The sequence below is a fragment of the Salvelinus alpinus genome, chromosome 11 (assembly GCF_045679555.1).
Source record: "Salvelinus alpinus chromosome 11, SLU_Salpinus.1, whole genome shotgun sequence".
In the NCBI taxonomy this organism is placed as follows: Eukaryota; Metazoa; Chordata; class Actinopteri; order Salmoniformes; family Salmonidae; genus Salvelinus; species Salvelinus alpinus.
The window spans coordinates 9890624-9918469 of NC_092096.1; the positions used below are offsets into that span (position 1 = coordinate 9890624).

At 42.8% G+C, this 27846-nt stretch overlaps 1 protein-coding gene and 1 long non-coding RNA gene across 2 annotated transcripts; both read right to left on the minus strand.

Moving 5' to 3' along the window:
- Nucleotides 1–498: 498 nt before the first annotated feature.
- LOC139534850 (interferon gamma 1-like) lies at nucleotides 499–23454 on the minus strand. The gene is made up of 6 exons (XM_071334304.1): nucleotides 23359–23454; nucleotides 14955–15015; nucleotides 2929–3026; nucleotides 2137–2211; nucleotides 1279–1473; nucleotides 499–738 (listed from the first exon to the last, which is right to left on the minus strand). The coding sequence occupies exons 1-6, from the start codon at nucleotides 23452–23454 to the stop codon at nucleotides 622–624; spliced, it is 642 nt and encodes a 213-aa protein (XP_071190405.1). The 3' UTR covers nucleotides 499–621.
- Nucleotides 23455–23647: 193 nt separating this feature from the next.
- On the minus strand, nucleotides 23648–24637 carry LOC139533395 (uncharacterized). The gene is made up of 3 exons (XR_011666730.1): nucleotides 24377–24637; nucleotides 24226–24285; nucleotides 23648–24106 (listed from the first exon to the last, which is right to left on the minus strand). It is a non-coding gene; the product is annotated as an uncharacterized lncRNA (long non-coding RNA).
- Between the last annotated feature and the right edge of the window lie 3209 nt (nucleotides 24638–27846).

Consider the following 27846-nt stretch of genomic DNA (forward strand, 5'->3'; position numbering starts at 1 on the left):
AAAAACCAGACTCAAGACATGTAACAGGATATATTTTCAGGAGAATTTATTCCCAGGATATAAATACAGTACATTTGATCCATTGATTGTGAACTATGATATTAAATAGTACAACATTACCACTGTTATAGGACCAATGGAAATTCCCTTCATACAAAGTTGATAAATATTCATTACAATAAATAATTACATCACATAATTACATTGCACTTAAATTTAAAATAAATATGTTAAATAATGTTTAAGTTAAATAAATAGCACCGTGAACAAGCATGGTGACCAGTAGGTGAGGAAGCTGTGAGACAGTTGTTAAGTTTACGTTGGGAAAGTGACTGTTTCTACCTTTCTTCAGGTGTCCATTTGTCCTGTTTTTGACTGCACTTTAAGATCATATCATTCAATTCATGAAAACACGGCCATTTCAGGTAATATATGAAATGATATGGATTAATTTACTTCTACCCGATGCCTTTAATGAAGGTGTTCGGTTGTGTTTTTATTTCTGCAGGTTTCTCCGCTTGAAGTGGATACCGGTAGTGAAATGACATCACACTTTCCTAATGTATTACAGTCTGTCGTCTCCTCTGTCTTCAATCAGTCAGTTGGTGGTTCTGTCTGGTCTCAGCCCTGTGTGGGGTTCTTGACTCTCGGATGGAGAATGGTCCCCAGCTGGGAAGCTCTCTGGTAGACCACTTTGAACTCGTTCACAGCCTTCCTCTGGACAACAGCATCATTGGTCTAAACAGAAGTGACAACATACATTTAGAGAGACGTCATCATCTTGACGTGACCAGTGGAGTGTCCACACGTGGAAGACAGCATTCAGACAACAATGGACTTTTAAAACTATGAGACACACAAGCACACATTTACTCTCTCTATCTCTCTCTCTCTCTCTCTCTCTCTCTCTCACTGTCTGTCTCTCTCTCTCTCTCTCTCTCTCTCTCTCTCTCTCTCTCTCTCTCTCTCTGTCTCTCTCTCTCTCTCTCTCTCTCTGTCTCTGTCTCTCTCTCTCTCTCTGTCTCTGTATCTCTCTGTCTCTGTCTCTGTCTCTCTCTTTTCTCTCTCTCTCTCTCTCTCTCTCTCTCTCTCTCTCTCTCTCTCTCTCTCTCTCTCTCTCTCTTTCTCTCTCTCTCTCTCTCTCTCTCCCTCTCCCTCTCTCTCTCTCTCTCTCTCTCTCTCTCTCTCTCTCTCTCTCTCTCTCTCTCTCTCTCTCTCTCTCTTTATCTCACACACAATAGTTTTTTAATACTAAGTGAATAACAGTTTAGTCTTGACCTTAATGTCCTTCAGATCCTGTATCTTCATCTTCACTCTGTCCTGGTAGTAGCTCCTCTTCAGATCCTCCACCTTCCCGCGGAGTCTGCTGAGGCCCTGCTTGACTTCCTCTGGATGGTTCTCCTTCAGCATGTTGGAGAAGATGTTTAGGTACACATCCAGAGTGGCATTCAGGAGCAGCCACTGTTCATGCTTCTAATGGAGAGAAGACCACAAAGGGAGAGAGAGAGAGAGAGAGAGAGAGAGAGAGAGAGAGAGAGAGAGAGAGAGAGAGAGAGAGAGAGAGAGAGAGAGAGAGAGAGAGAGAGAGAGAGAGAGAGAGAGAGAGAGAGAGAGAGAGAGAGAGAGAGAGAGAGAGAGAGCAAGAGAGAGAAAAGGCACACCATTAACAATGAGTACGTCTTCAGTACATGTGACAGCAGGTTGACAGGGCTACCAGGTTGAATCTACAATAGCAGGGCCAGCAGGTTGAATCTAAAATAGCAGGGCCAGCAGGTTGAATCTATAATCATAGGGCTACCAGGTTGAATCTACAATAGCAGGGCTAGCAGGTTGAATCTACAATAGCAGGGCTAGCAGGTTGAATCTACAATAGCAGGGCTAGCAGGTTGAATCCACAATAACAGGGCCAGCAGGTTGAATCTATAATCATAGGGCCAGCAGGTTGAATCTACAATAGCAGGGCCAGCAGGTTGAATCTATAATCATAGGGCCAGCAGGTAGAATATACAACAGCAGGGCTAGCAGGTTGAATCTACAAATAATGTTGGCTTTAAAATGAAATAATCCAACTATGTACAGAACTTTTTGAGTTCAGTAACATTTGTTGAAAAACGGAAATGAATATGAGATATTTACCTCAAACTTGCCATCAAGCTCTACCATGAGGTTCCGGAAGACAGGTTCGCCTACCAATTTGGTGTCCAGCAGATTCTGAACAAAATGAGTACATTTGACATTTAGCACACAGAGTTTTAAGAACAACTTATCATATAGATCTTGTCTTTTTCTAAATGTCTACATTTAGAATTTTGAAAATACATCCCTTTAATTTACTGATTTCGCCATCACAATCAAATTATGTTACTCAGGCCACCTTTCAATCTCCTCCCCCTATTAGGCAACCTCACAGTAGTCTATGGTTCTCTCTTATGGTGGGAACTACTGTAACTGTGGACATCATAGCCCACATCTAACCCTTGGGGGGCTTTGAACAGTTGCATGAAACTTTGAGACCCAGATGAAGAAGTGATAAAATCCCAAGACGTCTGTAAATTGACTGTAAGTTTCTTGTTTGTCATCTGCTGAAGGCCAGGAGAAGGGAACCTCTCAGTAGGACAGGACAGGACTGTCATAGTACCACATGCATTAGGCATTATAAGATATTATGAACCGGGTGGGTTGAGCCCTGAATGCTGATTGGCTGAAAGCTATGATATATCAGACCCTACATCACAAAAAAATTACTTATTTAAGGTTCTAATTACATTGGTATCCTCTTTATAATAGCAAGAAGGCACCTCAGGGGTTTGTGGTATGTGGCCAAAGTAGTGCACTATATACTGAATAGGGTGGTATTTGGGACACATCCATGACCACGGACCAGAGAAATCAGTTTAAACAGGTTTAAGGCTTTCTATTGTAACTCACCAAAGGGCCTTTCAGGGTGTCGATGTCTCTCTCCATGTTTTCGGACACGAAGTTGGACCCAAGTTCAGAGCCAGAGTGGTGGGGGCGTCCCAGAACCACTACAGAGCAGAATCCCAAACATACTAACACAACAAGATCCAGGGCTGAATTCATATTATTATCCTGGTTACAGTGGCTCACGTTTCTTTCAATCCACAGAACAAAAGCCTCGCAAAATATATCAAAATATGCCCTTGAGAAGTCTTTGAGAAGTCCTTTGAAGTCTTTGAGAAGTCTTTTGAAGTCTTTGAGAAGTCTTTCAAGGAGTCCTTTTAGAGTTAAGCTGTGGAGTCTCTGTTGACTGTACCTGTCTGTAGATGGAGTGTCAATGTGAGTCAGTAATGGTGGCCTGGTGTCTCTCTGGGGTTTATTTATATGTGAGACAGAGAGCTGTGCAGCAGCAGAGTTGGCTGGAGACAACGATGATGGTTAGAGGTTACAGAGGTTTTGGGGTTTGTGGGTTCCTCTTCTCGGTAGGTTTCCATTAAATCAGAGGTGTTCTGCTCCTAAATGGGTGACTCTTCCTCAATACCCCCCCCTCCAGCTACCTCAGATCAGGTCATTTTGGAGGGATTCTTTGGAAGGGCCACTACGGGGGTGGGGGAGAGGTGAGTGAGTCAGTTTGGTGAGTGACGTGTAGAAGAAAAGGTAGTATCGAGAAACCTATTTGGTTCCAGGTAGAACCATTTTGAGTTCCATGTAGAACCCTCTGTATAAAGGGTTCTACATGGAACTCAAAGGGTTCAAAAGAACCGAAGAACCCTGTTGGAACCCTTTTTTCTAAGAGTGTAGATATTGTTGTCAGAGGTTGTTGATTAGCACGCCAATCTGCCTTCTCAGCTAATGCACTTGTCTTTTCCTGCTACCACTGGCTACTTTGTAGAGGGGAAATGTACTTGCTACGATTGTGATAGGCTGTTTTGTCACCTAGCTATCTTCATATGAATGCACTGATGGAAGTCTCTCTGGATAAGAGTGTCTGATAAATGACTGAAATGGAAAAAATGGAAGAGAAATTACGTTTTATTAAAAATGATAAATGCTCTGACATTATGTTATATATGTTATATAATGTACTGCAATGTTTGCTATACAGTTGAAGTCGGAAGATTACATACACCTCAGTTTTTCACATTTCCTGACATTTAATCCGAGAAAAAATGCCCTGTCTTAGGTCAGTTAGGATCACCACTTTATTTTAAGAATGTGAAATGTCAGAATAATAGTAGAGAGAATTATATATGAGGTATTTTGATTTTCCCATGAAAAGGGAAAAGGTACACCTCCAATTAACTCAAATTATGTCAATTAGCCTATCAGAAGCTTCTAAAGCCATGACATCATTTTCTGGAATTTCCATGCTGTTTAAAGGCACAGTCAACTTAGTGTATGTAAACTTCTGACCCACTGGAATTGTGATCCAGTGAATTATAAGTGAAATAATCTGTCTGTAAACAATTGTTGTAACCAGTAAACAGCTGTGGTTCGTCTTATAGATAATGCTGATGATGTGGAGTAGGAACTACTAGTAACCAGCTGTGGTTAGTCCTATAGATAATGCTGATGATGTCTAGTAGGAACTACTAGTAACCAGCTGTGGTTAGTCCTATAGATAATGCTGATGATGTGGAGTAGGAACTACTAGTAACCAGCTGTGGTTAGTCCTATAGATAATGCTGATGATGTGGAGTAGGAACTACTAGTAACCAGCTGTGGTTAGTCCTATAGATAATGCTGATGATGTGGAGTAGGAACTACTAGTAACCAGCTGTGGTTAGTCTTATAGATAATGCTGATGATGTGGAGTAGGAACTACTAGTAACCAGCTGTGGTTAGTCTTATAGATAATGCTGATGATGTGGTGTAGGAACTACTAGTAACCAGCTGTGGTTAGTCTTATAGATAATGCTGATGATGTGGAGTAGGAACTACTAGTAACCAGCTGTGGTTAGTCTTATAGATAATGCTGATGATGTGGAGTAGGAACTACTAGTAACCAGCTGTGGTTAGTCCTATAGATAATGCTGATGATGTGGAGTAGGAACTACTAGTAACCAGCTGTGGTTCCAACCATGATGCACAGAAAGACACTCAGCTTTTCTCTCTTTTGTCCCCCGCTCACTTATTCCGCTCAGTAATCCTTATATAGTGTCCTCTTTCAGTACACACACTGCTTTCACTCAAAGGCTGCACCCTAATCCTTATATAGTGCACTACCCTATGGGCCCTGGTTTAAAGTAGTGCACTACCCCTATGGGTCCTGGTCTAAAGTAGTGCACTACCCTATGGGTCCTGGTCTAAAGTAGTGCCCTACCCCTATGGGCCCTGTTCTAAAGTAATGCACTACCCTATGGGCCCTGTTCTAAAGTAATGCACTACCCTATGGGCCCTGTTCTAAAGTAGTGCACTACCCTATGGGCCCTGTTCTAAAGTAGTGCCCTACCCCTATGGGCCCTGTTCTAAAGTAGTGCACTACCCTATGGGCCCTGTTCTAAAGTAGTGCCCTACCCTATGGGCCATGTTCTAAAGTAGTGCACTACCCTATGGGCCCTGCTCTAAAGTAGTGCACTACCCCTATGGGCCCTGGTCTAAAGTAGTGCACTACCCCTATGGACCCTGGTCTAAAGTAGTACACTACCCCTATGAGCCCTGTTCTAAAGTAGTGCACTAAATAGGGAATAAGGTGCCATTTGGAACGTATCCACTTGTTCAACAGCCTCTTATCTCTTTTACCTCAAATAACTTTGACAACAGCCTTAACAGTGTTTTCAGGACCAATGCATCTGCAGTGGAGGACGTGTAGAGAGGAACTGCATATGCCAAAGTGGAACAAAGTGAATGATGAAGGGCTTGGAATACAAGAGCATATGAAGTGGCCTGTTTCTTATCAAGTGTCCTGTGTGGCTCAGGTAGTAAAGCATGGTGCTTACAAAGCCAGAGTTGTGGGTTTGACTCCCACGGGAGACCAGTATGGGAAAATAACAAAATGTATGTATTCCCTACTGTAGGATAAGTGTCTGCTAAATGACCGAAATGTTTAAAAATATATAGGAGTCAACCTGGGGTTGGTGTGATATATAGGAGGTAACCTGGGCTGAGTTGGTGTGATATATAGGAGGTAACCTGGGCTGAGTTGGTGTGATATATAGGAGGTAACCTGGGCTGAGTTGGTGTGATATATAGGAGGTATCCTGGGCTGAGTTGGTGTGATATATAGGAGGTAACCTGGGCTGAGTTGGTGTGATATATAGGAGGTAACCTGGGCTGAGTTGGTGTGATATATAGGAGGTAACCTGGGCTGAGTTGGTGTGATATATAGGAGGTAACCTGGGCTGAGTTGGTGTGATATATAGGAGGTATCCTGGGCTGAGTTGGTGTGATATATAGGAGGTAGCCTGGGCTGAGTTGGTGTGATATATAGGAGGTAACCTGGGCTGAGTTGGTGTGATATATAGGAGGTAACCTGGGCTGAGTTGGTGTGATATATAGGAGGTAACCTGGGCTGAGTTGGTGTGATATATAGGAGGTAACCTGGGCTGAGTTGGTGTGATATATAGGAGGTAACCTGGGCTGAGTTGGTGTGATATATAGGAGGTAACCTGGGCTGAGTTGGTGTGATATATAGGAGGTAACCTGGGCTGAGTTGGTGTGATATATAGCAGGTAAACTGGGCAGAGTTGGTGTGATATATAGGAGGTAACCTGGGCTGAGTTGGTGTGATATATAGGAAAGTTGTTCTTGTAAAAATTGCAAATTTGCATCAACAATATTGCACCCTACATAGTGCACTACCCTATGGGTCCTGGTCAAATGGCACCCTATCCCCTACATAGTGCACTACCCTTTGGGCCCTGGCCTATGGCTACCTATTCCCTACATAGTGCACTACCTTATGGGTCCTGGTCAAATGGCACCCTATCTCCTACATAGTGTACTATCCTATGGGTCCTGGTCAAAAGTAGTGAGCTATATATATGATGTGATTTGGGATACATGCAAAGTCTGAGTTTTCACACTGTAAGCATTACTAGAAATTGAAGGTGTCAAGCAGCAAAGTTATTTCCAAACCACAGTGAATTGTCTTACCAAGGTAAACGTGTCTCTGTGGCTGCTACACTTCCTGAATTCCCCACAGGAAGTGTGATGCTGTGTAACACACAGTTATTTCTACCAAAATGAAAGTATATCTCTTATCTTTATCTAATCTAATCTATTCTTTATGTCATGTCATCTTATCTTATCTTTATCTAATCTATTCTTTATGTCATGTTATGTAATCTTATCTTCAGCTTTATCTTATGTTATCTTATCTTTATGTTGTCTTATCTTTATGTTATCTTATCTTATGTTATCTTATCTTCACCTTTATCTTGTTATCTTATCTTTATGTTATCTTATCTTTATGTTATCTTATGTTATCTTATCTTCACCTTTATCTTATCTTATCTTTATGTTGTCTTATCTTTATGTTATCTTATCTTATGTTATCTTATCTTCACCTATATCCTATGTTATCTTTATATTTGTCTTATCTTTATGTTATCTTATCTTTATGTTATCTTATGTTATCTTATCTTCACCTTTATCTTATGTTATCTTATCTTTATGTTGTCTTATCTTTATGTTATCTTATCTTATGTTATCTTATCTTCACCTATATCCTATGTTATCTTTATATTTGTCTTATCTTCATGTTATCTTATCTTTATGTTATCTTATCTTCACCTTTATCCTATGTTATCGTTATATTTGTCTTATCTTCATGTTATCTTATCTTTGTTATCTTATCTTTATCTTATAGATTAAATGAAATACAATATTTGTATCATAGAATAATAGAAAACAATGGAATAGCAATACTTTATTAATGTTGTCAATCAATGTTGTTATCCAAAATGGTTTGTCAAAATGTTAATTGGGATGGATTTGATCAACTCTTAACGAAGGGTTAAATGATCAACTGACAGAGAGAGATACAAGTTATTTCTGTCCAACCACAAAGGGGATTACTTGTCATCATACTGCTGATGTAACTGATACCCACATAGGGCCTGTCTTCCAGTCAGTCAGTCACTGATTATAGAAGGAGAACTGTTTCCTCCAGTCAGTCAGTTCTGAGAGAAGGAGAAATGTTTCCTATAGACTCTGAGGCTGACAAAGTGACATACGTGTTGGTGGAGAGTTTTTCAGTAAAGCAGTCTGTGGTTTGCTGCTGTCTGACTGTGTCTAACAGAATGATGCTCAGACAGTGCAGGCAGGCTACCAGTGGCAGAGAACCAGTGGCAGGATACCAGTAGCAGGATACCAGTGGCAGGTAACCAGTGGCAGGATACCAGTGGCAGGATACCAGTAGCAGGATACCAGTGGCAGGTAACCAGTGGCAGGATACCAGTGGCAGGATACCAGTGGCAGGCAACCAGTGGCAGGCAGCCAGTGGCAGGCAACCAGTGGCAGGCAACCAGTGGCAGGCTACCAGTGGCAGGCAAACAGTGGTAGGATACCAGTGGTAGGATACCAGTGGCAGGACACCAGTGGCAGGATACCAGTGGCAGGCAACCAGTGACAGGCAACCAGTGGCAGGATACCAGTGGCAGGATACCAGTGGCAAGATACCAGTGGCAGGATACCAGTGGCAAGATACCAGTGGCAGGATACCAGTGGCAAGATACCAGTGGCAGGATACCAGTGGCAAGATACCAGTGGCATGATACCAGTGGCAGGCAACCAGTGGCAGGATACCAGTGGCAGGATACCAGTGGCAGGCTTCAGCTGTGCATGTAGTTTGTTTATTGTTCTGTCAGTACAGTCCTGTAGGTATGATATTGTCCTGTCAGTCCTGTAGGTATGATATTGTCCTGTCAGTCCTGTAGGTATGATATTGTCCTGTCAGTCCTGTAGGTATGATATTGTCCTGTCACTACAGTCCTGTAGGTATGATATTGTCCTGTCAGTCCTGTAGGTATGATATTGTCCTGTCAGTCCTGTAGGTATGTTATTGTCCTGTCAGTCCTGTAGGTATGATATTGTCCTGTCACTACAGTCCTGTAGGTATGATATTGTCCTGTCACTACAGTCCTGTAGGTATGATATTGTCCTGTCACTACAGTCCTGTAGGTATGATATTGTCCTGTCAGTCCTGTAGGTATGATATTGTCCTGTTATTCCTGTAGGTATGATATTGTCCTGTCACTACAGTCCTGTAGGTATGATATTGTCCTGTCAGTCCTGTAGGTATGATATTGTCCTGTCACTACAGTCCTGTAGGTATGATATTGTCCTGTCAGTCCTGTAGGTATGATATTGTCCTGTCAGTCCTGTAGGTATGATATTGTCCTGTCAGTCCTGTAGGTATGATATTGTCCTGTCACTACAGTCCTGTAGGTATGATATTGTCCTGTCAGTCCTGTAGGTATGATAGTGTCCTGTCAGTCCTGTAGGTATGATATTGTCCTGTCAGTCCTGTAGGTATGATATTGTCCTGTCATTCCTGTAGGTATGATATTGTCCTGTCAGTCCTGTAGGTATGATAGTGTCCTGTCAGTCCTGTAGGTATGATATTGTCCTGTCACTACAGTCCTGTAGGTATGATATTGTCCTGTCAGTCCTGTAGGTATGATATTGTCCTGTCAGTCCTGTAGGTATGATATTGTCCTGTCACTACAGTCCTGTAGGTATGATATTGTCCTGTCACTACAGTCCTGTGGGTATGATATTGTCCTGTCAGTCCTGTAGGTATGATATTGTCCTGTCAGTCCTGTAGGTATGATATTGTCCTGCCACTACAGGCCTGTAGGTATGATATTGTCCTGTCAGTCCTGTAGGTATGATATTGTCCTGTCACTACAGTCCTGTAGGTATGATATTGTCCTGTCAGTCCTGTAGGTATGATATTGTCCTGTCAGTCCTGTAGGTATGATATTGTCCTGTCACTACAGTCCTGTAGGTATGATATTGTCCTGTCACTACAGTCCTGTAGGTATGATATTGTCCTGTCACTACAGTCCTGTAGGTATGATATTGTCCTGTCACTACAGTCCTGTAGGTATGATATTGTCCTGTCAGTCCTGTAGGTATGATATTGTCCTGTCACTACAGTCCTGTAGGTATGATATTGTCCTGTCAGTCCTGATATTGTCCTGTCACTACAGTCCTGTAGGTATGATATTGTCCTGTAGGTATGATATTGTCCTGTCAGTCCTGTAGGTATGATATTGTCCTGTCACTACAGTCCTGTAGGTATGATATTGTCCTGTCAGTCCTGATATTGTCCTGTCACTACAGTCCTGTAGGTATGATATTGTCCTGTCACTACAGTCCTGTGGGTATGATATTGTCCTGTCAGTCCTGTAGGTATGATATTGTCCTGTCAGTCCTGTAGGTATGATATTGTCCTGCCACTACAGGCCTGTAGGTATGATATTGTCCTGTCAGTCCTGTAGGTATGATATTGTCCTGTCAGTCCTGTAGGTATGATATTGTCCTGTCACTACAGTCCTGTAGGTATGATATTGTCCTGTCAGTCCTGTAGGTATGATATTGTCCTGTCAGTTCTGTAGGTATGATATTGTCCTGTCACTACAGTCCTGTAGGTATGATATTGTCCTGTCACTACAGTCCTGTAGGTATGATATTGTCCTGTCACTACAGTCCTGTAGGTATGATATTGTCCTGTCACTACAGTCCTGTAGGTATGATATTGTCCTGTCAGTCCTGTAGGTATGATATTGTCCTGTCACTACAGTCCTGTAGGTATGATATTGTCCTGTCACTACAGTCCTGTAGGTATGATATTGTCCTGTCAGTTATTGAGTTATTGCTCCAGAACAGTAGCAGTAGCATGCTAGTTGATCTCAGGCAGCCCACCGAAACAAGGGTTGTGGTCTGAGAAAAATGGGTTGTTTTGTGGTCTGATATCGGCATGGTCGTGTCAGAGGCAGACCCCTTCCAGGAACTCAAGCTGAGCCACACAGGCAGACAGTAGTGAGTGGGATGGAGGAGCTCAGGTCCTCAGCAATACTCCGTTTCTAAGACATTTTATACAGTAACTATTAACTAAGCATGTGCTGTCTCCTCAGAGGAGAGCTGCAGATTACTATGTAGGATAATTTATAGAATGGCTCCATGACATGACTTACGTATCTATTACTGTATGTGGTGGAAATGGCTTCTATATTTCATACAGCAACACAATTACAGTAATCTACTGTTCTTCTTTAATCTGGTCTTATTTCTCTCTCTCTCTCTCTCTCTCTCTCTCTCTCTCTCTCTCTCTCTCTCTCTCTCTCTCTCTCTCTCTCTCTCTCTCTCTCTCTCTCTCCCTCTCTCCCTCTCTCTCTCTCTCTCTCTCTCTCTCTCTCTCTCTCTCTCTCTCTCTCTCTCTCTCTCTCTCTCTCTCTCTCTCTCTCTCTCTCTCTCTCTCTCTCAATTCAATTCAATTCAATTCAAGGGGCTTTATTGGCATGGGAAACATGTGTTAACATTGCCAAAGCAAGTGAGGTAGGTAATATACAAAAGTCAAATAAACAATAAAAATGAACAGTAAACATTACACATACAGAAGTTTCAAAACAATAAAGACATTACAAATGTCATATTATATATATGCAGTGTTGTAACAATGTACAAATGGTTAAAGCACACAAGTTAGTCTCTCTCTCTCTCTCTCTCTCGGTCCCTCTCGGTCCCTCTCTCTCTCCCTCACTCTCTCTCTCACACTCTCTGTCCCTCCCGCACTCTCTCTCTCCCTCATTCTCTCTTTCTTCCTCTGTCTTTCTTTCTCTCCCTCCACATTTCAAATCAGATGTGAGTTATAACATAATACCACTAGGGGGAGTCAATCCAAGCAAATGAGACACCTTGTAGTTCCACATGGTTGAAGACCAGTAGATTCACAAGGCTGAAATCTGAGCACTACTTTCTCACAGGATACATTACAAATGGCACCTTATACCCTACAGAGTGCACTACTTCGACCACTAGTTTGAGTCCACTACTTTGTGCTATAAAGGACATAGGGTGCCTACTTCAAGACAATGCTGATTACCTATTAAAATCACAATATGCAGTGATGGGTGGAATGGATTGGTTTACACGTCACAAACGGCTGTTTCTCACATAGTATTGGGTTCATGAGTGATTGGATTTGTCCGGTGGTTAATGTGTAAATCGGGAGGTGACGGGACAACAAGTGAGAACGAGAGGGAGGGTGACCTGGGGAGTTCTGAGGTAGCGGAACTCATGAGAAATAAACATCTCCTTTAAAATAAAGCATCTGCATATCGTTGTATTTAGGTAGTGACAAAGAACAGAAGAGTTGAGGCTCTTACTGAAGTTGTACACGTGGGGAACATTTTTAGTAGCCAAGGATCCAGAAAAAATTTGACCTGTTATCAACGCATTTCATGCAATTCTATGTCATTTTACACATTTAAGAAGGTGAATATTACTTATCCAATCACCAGAATTACATTAATTTCCAATCAAACGCTGCGTTTGCCTTGCAGCATTGCGTTGCAGAGACAGTTGCCGAGCGTTCAGTGTGGTGCATTCGTTGGATTTATCGAACGTATGCGTCAAACTGAATGCGTTGACGGCTTGACAGAAATGGTATCAGAAGGTGATTGTTGAACTGTTGTTCCATACATTTCCAGATGAAGCTGCGTTCTATTTAGCGAAATCTCACTGTTGGTGTCTTCGAAGCGTGACAGATTTGCTGCGCGTTCCCGACTGTAGAGGTCATTGTTATTGGGCTACAATTCACAGCTATTTAAAAATATATATATATTTATCCTCTGTGGCTAAATTATAGGCCTTCTCGTGGTGTAGTAGCCTATTCTGAATGATTTAATTTATGTCTAACAGACAGCAGTAATTCTTTAACTTTGGCAAATGTAATTTAATTTATCAGAGGTGCTGCAGTTCCCTCAGAACCCTTTGCGCGATTCAATAAGGAATTAAATGATGAAGTGCAACGCTGGAGAGATGAGAGTTGCAGGTTCATGTCTACCAGAGCAGAGAGGGAGAGAGATCAGAGAAAAGGAATCTCCTTCTAGTTATGTGAGAGATACTGGCGCAATGTTCAGACAGCCACGCGTTTGTCTCAAACATAGGTTACAATTTTTATCAAATCCAACCAGAATCAACTCATAGATTATTAGGTCTGAAAATCTACTTTTTCACACGTTTTTTTGTGGGGGCAGGATAATTAACAAATAGTCAAAAAAAAATTGATCGCTTTTCTTAGATTGTTTACATTTCAAAAAGTGAATAAAAATGATTCGTGCAACAAACGGGTCCGGTTCCGGAAACAAACATTCCAAAACTGAGAGGCTCAAATTAAGCACTGCGATTTGTCGCAAGTCACATGTTTGAAATGTAAGCGCTCCTCGTTCCTTCCTGATTCCCTCCTGAAATTCACGGGATTCAGAAAACTCCTCATTTTAGAAATACAAACTGTATTTTATTTTGATAATCAAAAGGAAGACAGATATTTGGTATAAAAAACATTCACTTAAACAATACATTAAATATGACGTGTAAAGACAAAAGTGATTCTAAAAAGTATAATTTTGAACACAACTGTGTTCACCTGTCACAGACAATAACATCCTCATTTATATGAAAAATAATAACAATAAAATAATATTATATAAAACAATAAATATTAACCTAAGTAAATATAATTGAAAAAAAACATTTATTAAGAAAATAGACTTTTCCTATTTAAATACTAAAATACTGCTAAAATCCTACATTGAGTAGATATGATTCAAAGCTTTCGCAATTGCATTGTTCTTGACATAGGAGAGATGTATCTATTGTAAGGACTAGATGAAGACTAGACCTGGACTAAAGGGGGCTTTCAATGGAGATACTCCACTCACTATGTTTTCCATCCAGTCGTTTGTATGCAAAGATACTGCATCAAAACATTACTATGGTGGGGCTTTGATTGAACCTGGACGGCAGGAAGCCTAGTGGTCAGAGCATTGGGCCAGTAACCAGCAGGTAACCTAGTGGTCAGAGCGTTGGGCCAGTAACCAGCAGGTAGCCTAGTGGTCAGAGCGTTGGGCCAGTAACCAGCAGGTAACCTAGTGGTCAGAGCGTTGGACCAGTAACCAGCAGGTAACCTAGTGGTCAGAGCATTGGGCCAGTAACCAGCAGGTAGCCTAGTGGTCAGAGCGTTGGGCCAGTAACCAGCAGGTAACCTAGTGGTCAGGGCGTTGGGCCAGTAACCAGCAGGTAACCAGGTGGTCAGAGCGTTGGGCCAGTAACCAGCAGGTAACCTAGTGGTCAGAGCGTTGGGCCAGTAACCAGCAGGTAACCTAGTGGTTAGAGCGTTGGGCCAGTAACCAGCAGGTAACCTAGTGGTCAGAGGGTTGGGCCAGTAACCAGCAGGTAACCTAGTGGTCAGAGCGTTGGGCCAGTAACCAGCAGGTAACCTAGTGGTCAGAGCTTTGGGCCAGTAACCAGCAGGTAACCTAGTGGTCAGAGCGTTGGGCCAGTAACCAGCAGGTAACCTAGTGGTCACAGCGTTGGGCCAGTAACCAGCAGGTAACCTAGTGGTCAGAGCGTTGGGCCAGTAACCAGCAGGTAGCCTAGTGGTCAGAGCGTTGGGCCAGTAACCAGCAGGTAACCTAGTGGTCAGAGCGTTGGGCCAGTAACCAGCAGGTAGCCTAGTGGTCAGAGCGTTGGGCCAGTAACCAGCAGGTAACCTAGTGGTTAGAGCGTTGGGCCAGTAACCAGCAGGTAACCTAGTGGTCAGAGCGTTGGGCCAGTAACCGAATGGTTGCTAGATTGAATCCCAGAGCTGACAAGGTATAAACCTGTTGTTCTGCCCCTGAACAAGGCAGTTAACCCACTGTTCCTAGGCCGTCATTGAAAATAAGAATTTGTTCTTAACTGACTTGCCTACTTAAGGGTGGGTTGGTGGGTGGAAGACTACTGGCATTTATCCATTGACCTTTCCTTTCTCTCTCTCATGTCACTGATCCACAGGAGGACGGTCTTGAACTCTCCGATGGCCTTGTAAGTCCCGTTGGTGTCCAGCTGCCAAAAGAGGGAATGAATGATTAACAACAAATCATAAACACACTCTACTATTGGATACTATAGTTATAGAGGATGGAACTGATTGGATACTATAGTCATAGAGGATGGAACTGATTGGATACTATAGTCATAGAGGATGGAACTGATTGGATACTATAGCCATAGAGGATGGAACTGATTGGATACTATAGTCATAGAGGATGGAACTGATTGGATACTATAGTCATAGAGGATATAACTGATTGGATACTATAGTCATAGAGGATGTAACTGATTGGATACTATAGTTATAGAGGATGGAGCTGATTGGATACTATAGTTATAGAGGATGTAACTGATTGGATACTATAGTCATAGAGGATGGAACTGATTGGATACTATAGTCATAGAGGATGGAACTGATTGGATACTATAGTCATAGAGGATGGAACTGATTGGATACTATAGTCATAGAGGATGGAACTGATTGGATACTAAAGTCATAGAGGATAGAACTGATTGGATACTATAGTCATAGAGGATGGAACTGATTGGATACTATAGTCATAGAGGATGGAACTGATTGGATACTATAGTCATAGAGGATGGAACTGATTGGATACTATAGTCATAGAGGATGGAACTGATTGGATACTATAGTCATAGAGGATGGAACTGATTGGATACTATAGTCATAGAGGATGTAACTGATTGGATACTATAGTCATAGAGGATGGAACTGATTGGATACTATAGTCATAGAGGATGGAACTGATTGGATACTATAGTTATAGAGGATGGAACTGATTGGATACTATAGTCATAGAGGATGTAACTGATTGGATACTATAGTCATAGAGGATGGAACTGATTGGATACTATAGTCATAGAGGATGTAACTGATTGGACACTATAGTCATAGAGGATGGAACTGATTGGATACTATAGTCATAGAGGATGGAACTGATTGGATACTATAGTCATAGAGGAAGTAACTGATTGGATACTATAGTCATAGAGGATGTAACTGATTGGATACTATAGTCATAGAGTATTTGAACTGATTGGATACTATAGTCATAGAGGATGTAACTGATTGGATACTATAGTCATAGAGGATTTGAACTGATTGGATACTATAGTCATAGAGGATGGAACTGATTGGATACTATAGTCATAGGGGATGTAACTGATTGGATACTATAGTCATAGAGGATTTGAACTGATTGGATACTATAGTCATAGAGGATGTAACTGATTGGATACTATAGTCATAGAGGATGGAACTGATTGGATACTATAGTCATAGGGGATGGAACTGATTGGATACTATAGTCATAGAGGATGTAACTGATTGGATACTATAGTTATAGAGGATGGAACTGATTGGATACTATAGTTATAGAGGATGGAACTGATTGGATACTATAGTCATAGAGGATCTAACTGATTGGATACTATAGTTATAGAGGATGGAACTGATTGGATACTATAGTCATAGAGGATGGAACTGATTGGATACTATAGTCATAGAGGATGGAACTGATTGGATACTATAGTCATAGAGGATGGAACTGATTGGATACTATAGCCATAGAGGATGGAACTGATTGGATACTATAGTCATAGAGGATGGAACTGATTGGATACTATAGTCATAGAGGATATAACTGATTGGATACTATAGTCATAGAGGATGTAACTGATTGGATACTATAGTTATAGAGGATGGAGCTGATTGGATACTATAGTTATAGAGGATGTAACTGATTGGATACTATAGTCATAGAGGATGGAACTGATTGGATACTATAGTCATAGAGGATGGAACTGATTGGATACTATAGTCATAGAGGATGGAACTGATTGGATACTATAGTCATAGAGGATGGAACTGATTGGATACTAAAGTCATAGAGGATAGAACTGATTGGATACTATAGTCATAGAGGATGGAACTGGTTGGATACTATAGTCATAGAGGATGGAACTGATTGGATACTATAGTCATAGAGGATGGAACTGATTGGATACTATAGTCATAGAGGATGGAACTGATTGGATACTATAGTCATAGAGGATGGAACTGATTGGATACTATAGTCATAGAGGATGTAACTGATTGGATACTATAGTCATAGAGGATGGAACTGATTGGATACTATAGTCATAGAGGATGGAACTGATTGGATACTATAGTTATAGAGGATGGAACTGATTGGATACTATAGTCATAGAGGATGTAACTGATTGGATACTATAGTCATAGAGGATGGAACTGATTGGATACTATAGTCATAGAGGATGTAACTGATTGGACACTATAGTCATAGAGGATGGAACTGATTGGATACTATAGTCATAGAGGATGGAACTGATTGGATACTATAGTCATAGAGGAAGTAACTGATTGGATACTATAGTCATAGAGGATGTAACTGATTGGATACTATAGTCATAGAGTATTTGAACTGATTGGATACTATAGTCATAGAGGATGTAACTGATTGGATACTGTAACGGCGGTCCTCCTCCTCTTCATCCGAAGAGGAGGAGCAGGGATTGAACCAAGGTGCAGCGCGTTGAAATGACATGAATGATTTATTAAATAAACAAAACGAACAAACACGAAAACGAACTATACTTGAAAATGATACAAAATAACAAAACGAAAGTAGACAGACCTGAACAACGAACTTACATACAACGTGAAGAACGAAATGAACAGGAACAGACTACATGAAATGAACAAACCGTAAACAGTCCCGTATGGTGCAAACATCGACACAGACACAGGAGACAACCACCCACAAACAAACACTGTGAACAGCCTACCTAAATATGACTCTCAATTAGAGGAACGCCAAACACCTGCCTCCAATTGAGAGCCATACCAGGCAACCCTAAACCAACATAGAAACAGATAACATAGAATGCCCACCCAAACTCACGTCCTGACCAACTAACACACAAAACTAAACAGAAAACAGGTCAGGAACGTGACATAACCCCCCCCTCAAGATGCGTACTCCGAACGCATCACCAAAAAGTCCAGGGGAGGGTCTGGGTGGGCATCTGACCACGGTGGTGGCTTAGGCTCCGGGCGTGGTTCCCACCCCACCATAATCAATCCCCGCTTCCGTATCCTCCCCACAATGACCACCCTCCAAATAACCCCACCTAAATTTAGGGGCAACACCAGAATCAAGGACAACTCTGGGACAAGGTAGCTCAGGACATAGGGATAGCTCAGGACATAGGGATAGCTCAGGACAGAGGGATAGCTTAGGAGAGAGAGGTAGCTCAGGATAAAGAGGTAGCTCAGGATAGAGGGGCAACTCCGGACTGAAGGGCAGCTCCGGACAGAGAGACAGCTCTGGACTGAGGGGCAGTTCTGAATTACTAGCCGCTTCTGGCTGAGGGACAGCTCATGGCTGACTGACGGCTCTGGACGCTCATGGCAGGCTGACGGCTCTGGACGCTCATGGCAGGCTGACGGCTCTGGACGCTCATGGCAGGCTGACGGCTCTGGACGCTCATGGCAGGCTGACGGCTCTGGACGCTCATGGCAGGCTGACGGCTCTGGACGCTCATGGCAGGCTGACGGCTCTGGACGCTCATGGCTGGCTGACGGCTCTGGACGCTCATGGCTGGCTGACGGCTCTGGCTGCTCATGGCTCTCTGACGGCTCTGGCTGCTCATGGCTCGCTGACGGCTCTGGCTGCTCATGGCTCGCTGACGGCTCTGGCTGCTCATGGCTCGCTGGCGGCTCTGGCAGATCCTGTCTGGCTGGCGGCTCTGGCAGATCCTGTCTGGCTGGCGGCTCTGGCAGATCCTGTCTGGCTGGCGGCTCTGGCAGATCCTGTCTGGTTGGCGGCTCTGGCAGATCCTGTCTGGTTGGCGGCTCTGGCAGACCCTGTCTGACGGACGGCTCTAGCGGCTCCTGTCTGGCGGGCGGCTCTAGCGGCTCCTGTCTGGCGGGCGGCTCTGTAGGCTCATGGCAGACGGGCGGCTTTGCAGGCTCATGGCAGACGGGCGGCTTTGCAGGCTCATTGCAGACGGGCGGCTCAGACGGCGCTGGGGAGACGGATGGCTCAGATGGCGCTGGGGAGACGGATGGCTCAGATGGCGCTGGGGAGACGGATGGCTCAGATGGCGCTGGGGAGACGGATGGCTCAGATGGCGCTGGGGAGACGGATGGCTCAGATGGCGCTGGGGAGACGGATGGCTCAGATGGCGCTGGGTAGACGGATGGCTCTGGCCGGATAAGGCGCACTGTAGACCTGGTGCGTGGTGCCGGAACTGGAGGCACCGGGCTAAGGACACGCACCTTCATACTAGTGCGGGGAGCAGGGACAGGGCACACTGGACTCTCAAAGCGTACTCTATACCTGGTGCGTGGTACCGGCACTGGTGGCACCGGGCTGAGGGCACGCACCTCAGGACTAGTACGGGGAGAAGTGACAGTGTGTACAGGACTTAGGAGACGCACAGGTGGCTTAGTGCGTGGGGCCGGAACTGGAGGCACCGAACTGGATACACGCACTATAGGGAGAGTGCGTGGAGGAGGAACAGGGCTCTGGAAATGCCCTGGTAGCCTAGTGCGTAGTGTAGGCACTGTAGGTACTAGGCTGGGGCGGGGAGGTGGCACCGGAAATACCGGACCGTGCAGGCGTACTGGCTCTCTTGAGCATTGAGCCTGCCCAACCTTACCTGGTTGAATGCTCCCGGTCGCCCGCCCAGTGCGGGGAGGTGGAATAACCCGCACCGGGCTGTGTAGGCGAACCGGGGAAACCATGCGTAAGGCAGGTGCCATGTATGCCGGCCCGAGGAGACGCACTGGAGACCAGACGCGTTGAGCCGGCCTCATGACACCTGGCTCAATGCCCAATCTAGCCCTACCAGTGCGGGGAGGTGGAATAACCCGCACCGGGCTATGCACACTTACAGGAGACACCGTGCGCTCTACTGCGTAACACGGTGTCTGCCCGTACTCCCGCTCTCCACGGTTAGCCTGGGAAGTGGGCGCAGGTCTCCTACCTGCCCTAGGCCCACTACCCCTTAGCCCCCCCCCAAGAAATTTTTGGGAGTTACTCACGGGCTTTTCGGGCTTCCGTGCAAGACGCGTCCCCTCATAACGCCGGTTCCTCTCTCTATTTTCCTCCGCTCTCCGAGCTGCCTCCAGCCGTTCCCATGGACGGTGATTTACTTTAGCCCATGGTCCTTCTCCGTTAAATATTTGCTCCCAACTCCACAAGTCCTGTATACTTGCCCGTTGCTCCAAATTACGCTGCTTGGCTCTGGATTGGTGGGTGGTTCTGTAACGGCGGTCCTCCTCCTCTTCATCCGAAGAGGAGGAGCAGGGATTGAACCAAGGTGCAGCGCGTTGAAATGACATGAATGATTTATTAAATAAACAAAACGAACAAACACGAAAACGAACTATACTTGAAAATGATACAAAATAACAAAACGAAAGTAGACAGACCTGAACAACGAACTTACATACAACGTGAAGAACGAAATGAACAGGAACAGACTACATGAAATGAACAAACCGTAAACAGTCCCGTATGGTGCAAACATCGACACAGACACAGGAGACAACCACCCACAAACAAACACTGTGAACAGCCTACCTAAATATGACTCTCAATTAGAGGAACGCCAAACACCTGCCTCCAATTGAGAGCCATACCAGGCAACCCTAAACCAACATAGAAACAGATAACATAGAATGCCCACCCAAACTCACGTCCTGACCAACTAACACACAAAACTAAACAGAAAACAGGTCAGGAACGTGACAGATACTATAGTCATAGAGGATTTGAACTGATTGGATACTATAGTCATAGAGGATGGAACTGATTGGATACTATAGTCATAGGGGATGTAACTGATTGGATACTATAGTCATAGAGGATTTGAACTGATTGGATACTATAGTCATAGAGGATGTAACTGATTGGATACTATAGTCATAGAGGATGGAACTGATTGGATACTATAGTCATAGGGGATGGAACTGATTGGATACTATAGTCATAGAGGATGTAACTGATTGGATACTATAGTTATAGAGGATGGAACTGATTGGATACTATAGTTATAGAGGATGGAACTGATTGGATACTATAGTCATAGAGGATGTAACTGATTGGATACTATAGTTATAGAGGATGGAACTGATTGGATACTATAGTCATAGAGGATGGAACTGATTGGATACTATAGTCATAGAGGATGGAACTGATTGGATACTATAGTCATAGAGGATGGAACTGATTGGATACTATAGTCATAGAGGATGTAACTGATTGGATACTATAGCCATAGAGGATGGAACTGATTGGATACTATAGTCATAGAGGATGGAACTGATTGGATACTATAGTCATAGAGGATGGAACTGATTGGATACTATAGTCATAGAGGATGGAACTGATTGGATACTATAGTCATAAAGGATGGAACTGATTGGATACTGATTGGAACTGATTGGATACTGATTGGATACTATAGTTATAGAGGATGGAACTGATTGGATACTGATTGGATACTATAGTCATAAAGGATGGAACTGATTGGATACTATAGTCATAGAGGATGGAACTGATTGGATACTATAGTCATAGAGGATGGAACTGATTGGATACTATAGTCATAGAGGATGGAACTGATTGGATACTGATTGGATACTATAGTCATAAAGGATGGAACTGATTGGATACTATAGTCATAGAGGATGTAACTGATTGGATACTATAGTCATAGAGGATGGAACTGATTGGATACTATAGTCATAGAGGATGGAACTGATTGGATACTATAGTCATAGAGGATGTAACTGATTGGATACTATAGTCATAGAGGATAGAACTGATTGGATACTATAGTCACAGAGGATGGAACTGATTGGATACTATAGTTATAGAGGATGGAACTGATTGGATACTATAGTTATAGAGGATGGAACTGATTGGATACTATAGTCATAGAGGATGGAACTGATTGGATACTATAGTTATAAAGGATGTAACTGATTGGATACTATAGTCATAGAGGATGGAACTGATTGGATACTATAGCCATAGAGGATGGAACTGATTGGATACTATAGTTATAGAGGATGGAACTGATTGGATACTATAGTCATAGAGGATGGAACTGATTGGATACTATAGTCATAGAGGATGGAACTGATTGGATACTATAGTCATAGAGGATGGAACTGATTGGATACTATAGTCATAGAGGATGGAACTGATTGGATACTATAGTCATAAAGGATGTAACTGATTGGATACTATAGTCATAGAGGATGGAACTGATTGGATGCTATAGTCATAAAGGATGTAACTGATTGGATACTATAGTCATAGAGGATGTAACTGATTGGATACTATAGTCATAGGGGATGTAACTGATTGGATACTATAGTCATAGAGGATGTAACTGATTGGATACTATAGTCATAGAGGATGTAACTGATTTGATACTATAGTCATAGAGGATGTAACTGATTGGATACTATAGTTATAGAGGATGGAACTGATTGGATACTATAGATATAGAAGATGTAACTGATTGGATACTATAGATATAGAAGATGTAACTGATTGGATACTATAGTCATAGAGGATGTAACTGATTGGATACTATAGTCATAGAGGATGGAACTGATTGGATACTATAGTCATAGAGGATGGAACTGATTGGATACTATAGTCATAGAGGATGTAACTGATTGGATACTATAGTCATAGAGGATGTAACTGATTGGATACTATAGTCATAGAGGATGTAACTGATTGGATACTATAGTCATAGAGGATGGAACTGATTGGATACTATAGTCATAGAGGATGGAACTGATTGGATACTATAGTCATAGAGGATGGAACTGATTGGATACTATGGTCACAAGGGATGGAACTGATTGTAAATGCACATAGGTGTAGATAAGAGTTCAATCTCAGGTAAATGTCAACAGTTGAGAAATCATTAAAACAGGACAATTAGATCTAGAGATGAGTTTTGTTTTGAGCTGTGTGCCTTTGCCATAAAGCACCGTGATGAGATGTGTAAGAGGGTTGGATAAGTCATATTCACCTTCTTAAATGTGTTCTCCATCTTCCTGATGGTTGTCTTGGTCCATGTTGGTCTAGTTGGGCACTCCACCAGCTGTAGAGAGGAAGAACGGTCAGTTGTCTTTCCTGTTTGTCTGTGCGTCTATAATATCTTACAATAACATGGGTGGGTGATCAGTGTGTTCTGCAGGTATACAACTATATCCATCCTGCTCGTCTACAGGACAAGTGCCTGGAAGAACCTTTTGGGTTGCCACACAGGCCGAACCTTTCCAGTTAAACCTGGAACCTCTGAAAAAGGTCTTCGAGGGACCCCTGTGTAAATGTTGGAGCCAGAACCTTGTTGTGATGGGAGGGGTTCCATTTTGAGCATTTTTAATAATGTGTTATGGAGGTGACAGCCTATCAGATTGGAGGTTTGGGCTGATTGGAGGGGCTGATTGGAGGTTTGGGCTGATTGGAGGTGGGGCAGATTGGAGGTTTGGGCTGATTGGAGGTTTGGGCTGATTGGAGGTTTGGGCTGATTGGAGGATTTCAGACAGTTATTTTTGGCCACCCGTTAATGTAGATGTAGTTCCTGTTCATCATGTTAAAATTAATTAAAATGTTCCTTGAATATTTATGACTATTACATATTATAATATTCATAATATTAACATTGCTGATTAGATACAGTAATAAAGTGGTAACTAGTCCAACTTTGGGATTTGCATATTCTCTTGAGGAACTCCTACACCTCTGTTCGTCTCGTTGAAGCTACACCACCGTCAGTGTTCAACCTTAACATGTGATGACAATACAACAGAACAGATGAACAGAAATGTCATTTCCTCTAAGAGGTGGTCAAAAAAATAACTATCTTAAAGTTCAATACTCACACAAGATTGCACATCTGTTCCCAGCCTTTCCAGAAGATTCTCAAAGTGTTTGGGGTACAGATGTTCCAAAGATTTCTGGGTGAACATGTTGGCATAGACATCCAATATCTTGTTGATTTCCCAGATGCCAAGTTGTTTCTAAAAAATAAAAATAAAATCAATCCAAGTTTTGTTGGTTGCTCTTACTCTTACTTGTTTAATAAAGTTGTTCAGTAACAGTCTATCTTTTGATTTATAAATATGATTTATAAATATACCTTAGCACAAGTTGTACAGATTTTGGGCAGAAGTCTTTCATATATTTTTCTGGGGAACGTCTGTAACAAAATACATTTCAATGAATTACTACGCACATAACAATATTTATTTAATGTATTTGAAACAGAATGAAAACAGTTTTCTACTTACTGGTAAAGAGTTTGTGAGAGTTTCTGTTTTGTTGAGTAATTCTTTGATCAGACTGGGAGAGACCGTCCGTTGGAGACAGTTTGGTCTGTCGCGTCGTTTCCCGCCATGAGCACGTCCAAGGTGTCCAAACATCAGCAGAACAACCGTCACCAGAATCACAGCGCGCATCTTGTCGGTCTTATCGTTTAGAGTCGTAATTAACGGCGAAGAGAAGAGCAGAGTAGCAGAACTGTAGTTTGACAGTCTGCACCGGTTCTTTCATGTTATATACCCATCACTTCACCTTTCAAAAATTCCCACAGTCGAAATGTGATGCTTAAAAGTGTAACAGCATTTCGGTAGCGCCAAATTTCCATGGAGTGGCCAGCACAAGACGCATTGGTGCTGAGCTTGCTGTTATCTCTCTTTCAGATCTACGATGTCCTGCGGTTAGATTTGTTTGTTGTGGTTTTGCGTTCTAGAGAGAGTTTACCACTTCGAGATTACTGGATGGATAAAACGAGGTTGCAGGGTCATGATTGGGGTGATTCCCCCGTCAAACAGCTGTAGTTCCATTGACGTTAAGGAGAGATGCGTCTCTGAGTATCTGAGGCTCTATATCCAGTATCTCCTTGATAACTGCTGTTCTGTAGGCTTCTATACTGTGCTCCTCTCTACTAAATGTCTACCTGACCCACTCATGTGCTTTAATAGCTTACTTTCTAAACTGTTATTGTAATATCATAGTAAATATGCCCTTTCTGGGAAATAATTTAGAGAAGAAGATTCCATTTTGTTTTTATGACTTGTAGTGATTCTACTACTGAGAATTGATTGATTCATTATTTGTTTTAACAACATTGTTTATTTTGTGTCATGAATTTAAAACACTTAATCAAGTATTTTACTGATATCATTCATACAACATCGTCATCACTCTGGCTTAATACAAACAATAACAAAACTGCAGAAATGCAAAAAAATCTCTTGCTGACACGTCTGTCTAAGCTTTCTGGTGCATCATGCATGATACAAGCGGTTTTGTGGAGGAGGATACTGTAATGGATCATCAATGGCCTTTAACCAACCCAAAGCTTTTGCCACGCAAATTCTCACTATCTGTCCCTCACTATTGGTCCCCCGATCCAATGGGGTTCGTTCAGTTTTGTAAGGTTGTCTGGCACTTACTGGAAGAGGTTCGTTCTGTTCATCCCTGGGTAGGATGAGTTGACAACTCTGCTCTCTCCCCCTGATCTGTGTTACCCACTTAAACCAGGTCATCCTCCTACGTGGTTCCCCACTGCGAGGTCGGGTCTGACCCAGATAGATGGAGTTGTAGACGTCTGCACGTCGCCTTCCGGCTCCAATCTAAGTACTCTATGAGTCAATGTGGTCAGAGACAAACTGGTTCTGAAGACTGACTGAGGCATTCAGCTGAGTTCCAGTCAGTCAGAACATTCAACGGCCTGTTTTACGCTTTTAAACCGTTACAAACCTCCATCAGTTGGACATTGAACCATATGGAGAAGGTGGAGACAGATTCAAATCCTTTTACGTGCTACTGTGACCAACTGCGTTTTAAAACCTGGGTCGTCTGTGGAGCAAAATACAATGTTAGCCCACTGAGCTAAAGCCTAGGCATTAGCTCTGGGAACTTACCTCAGAGAGCTAACACAAGTCTTCAGGTTTCAGGTAAGATTACTTATCAAGCATCATTCACTGAACTTCCTCTAAAGCCCTACAAAGACCTTTAGGCTCTCCAAATCAGCAACGCAGCAAAAAATATTTTCATATCTGGATGTTTCAAAAAAAAGATATATAAAAAATGGAAAATTCATCATTCAGAGAATATCGGCGGAAGTTCGTATGAGGTTGCCATTTCAAGTGTCCTCAGTTGTCTTCCCGTCATCATGATGTGTTTCATTCTCCTTCCATCATAACTGGGTTAAACCTCTGTCATAAGAACTGGGTTAGACCTCTTCATAAGAACTGGGTTAGGTCTCTGTCATAAGAACTGGGTTAGGTCTCTGTCATAAGAACTGGGTTAGGTCTCTGTCATAAGAACTGGGTTAGACCTCTGTTATAAGAACTGGGTTAGACCTCTGTTATAAGAACTGGGTTAGGTCTCTGTCATAAGAACTGGGTTAGGTCTCTGTCATAAGAACTGGGTTAGGTCTCTGTCATAAGAACTGGGTTAGACCTCTGTCATAAGAACTGGGTTAGACCTCTGTCATAAGAACTGGGTTAGACCTCTGTCATAAGAACTGGGTTAGACCTCTGTCATAAGAACTGGGTTAGACCTCTGTCATAAGAACTGGGTTAGACCTCTGTCATAAGAACTGGGTTAGGCCTCTGCTATAATTTTATTTTATTTTTTATTTCACCTTTATTTAACCAGGTAGGCTAGTTGAGAACAAGTTCTCATTTGCAACTGCGACCTGGCCAAGATAAAGCATAGCAGTGTGAACAGACAACAACACAGAGTTACACATGGAGTAAACAATAAACAAGTCAATAACATGGTAGGAAAAAAAAGAGAATCTATATACAATGTGTGCAAAAGGCATGAGGTAGGCAATAAATCGAGTAATTACAATTTAGCAGATTAACACTGGAGTGATAAATCATCAGATGATCATGTGCAAGAAGAGATACTGGTGTGCAAAAGAGCAGAAAAGTAAATAAATAAAGCAGTATGGGGGGGTGAGGTAGGTAAATTGGGTGGGTAGTTTACAGATGGACTATGTACAGCTGCAGCGATCGGTTAGCTGCTCGGATAGCAGATTTTTAAAGTTGTTGAGGGAGATAAAAGTCTCCAACTTCAGAGATTTTTGCAATTCGTTCCAGTCGCAGGCAGCAGAGAACTGGAAGGAAAGGCGTCCAAATGAGGTTTTGGCTTTAGGGATGATCAGTGAGATACACCTGCTGGAGCGCGTGCTACGGGTGGGTGTAGCCATCGTGACCAGTGAACTGAGATAAGGCGGCACTTTACCTAGCATAGCCTTGTAGATGACCTGGAGCCAGTGGGTCTGACGACGAACATGTAGCGAGGGCCAGCCGACTAGGGCATACAGGTCGCAGTGGTGGGTCGTATAAGGTGCTTTAGTAACAAAACGGATGGCACTGTGATAAACTGCATCCAGTTTGCTGAGTAGAGTATTGGAGGCTATTTTGTAGATGACATCGCCGAAGTCGAGGATCGGTAGGATAGTCAGTTTTACTAGGGTAAGTTTGGCGGCGTGAGTGAAGGAGGCTTTGTTGCGGAATAGAAAGCCGACTCTAGATTTGATTTTGGATTGGAGATGTTTGATGTGAGTCTGGAAGGAGAGTTTGCAGTCTAGCCAGACACCTAGGTACTTATAGATGTCCACATATTCTAGGTCGGAACCGTCCAGGGTGGTGATGCTAGTCGGGCGTGCGGGTGCAGGCAGCGAACGGTTGAAAAGCATGCATTTGGTTTTACTAGCGTTTAAGAGCAGTTGGAGGCCACG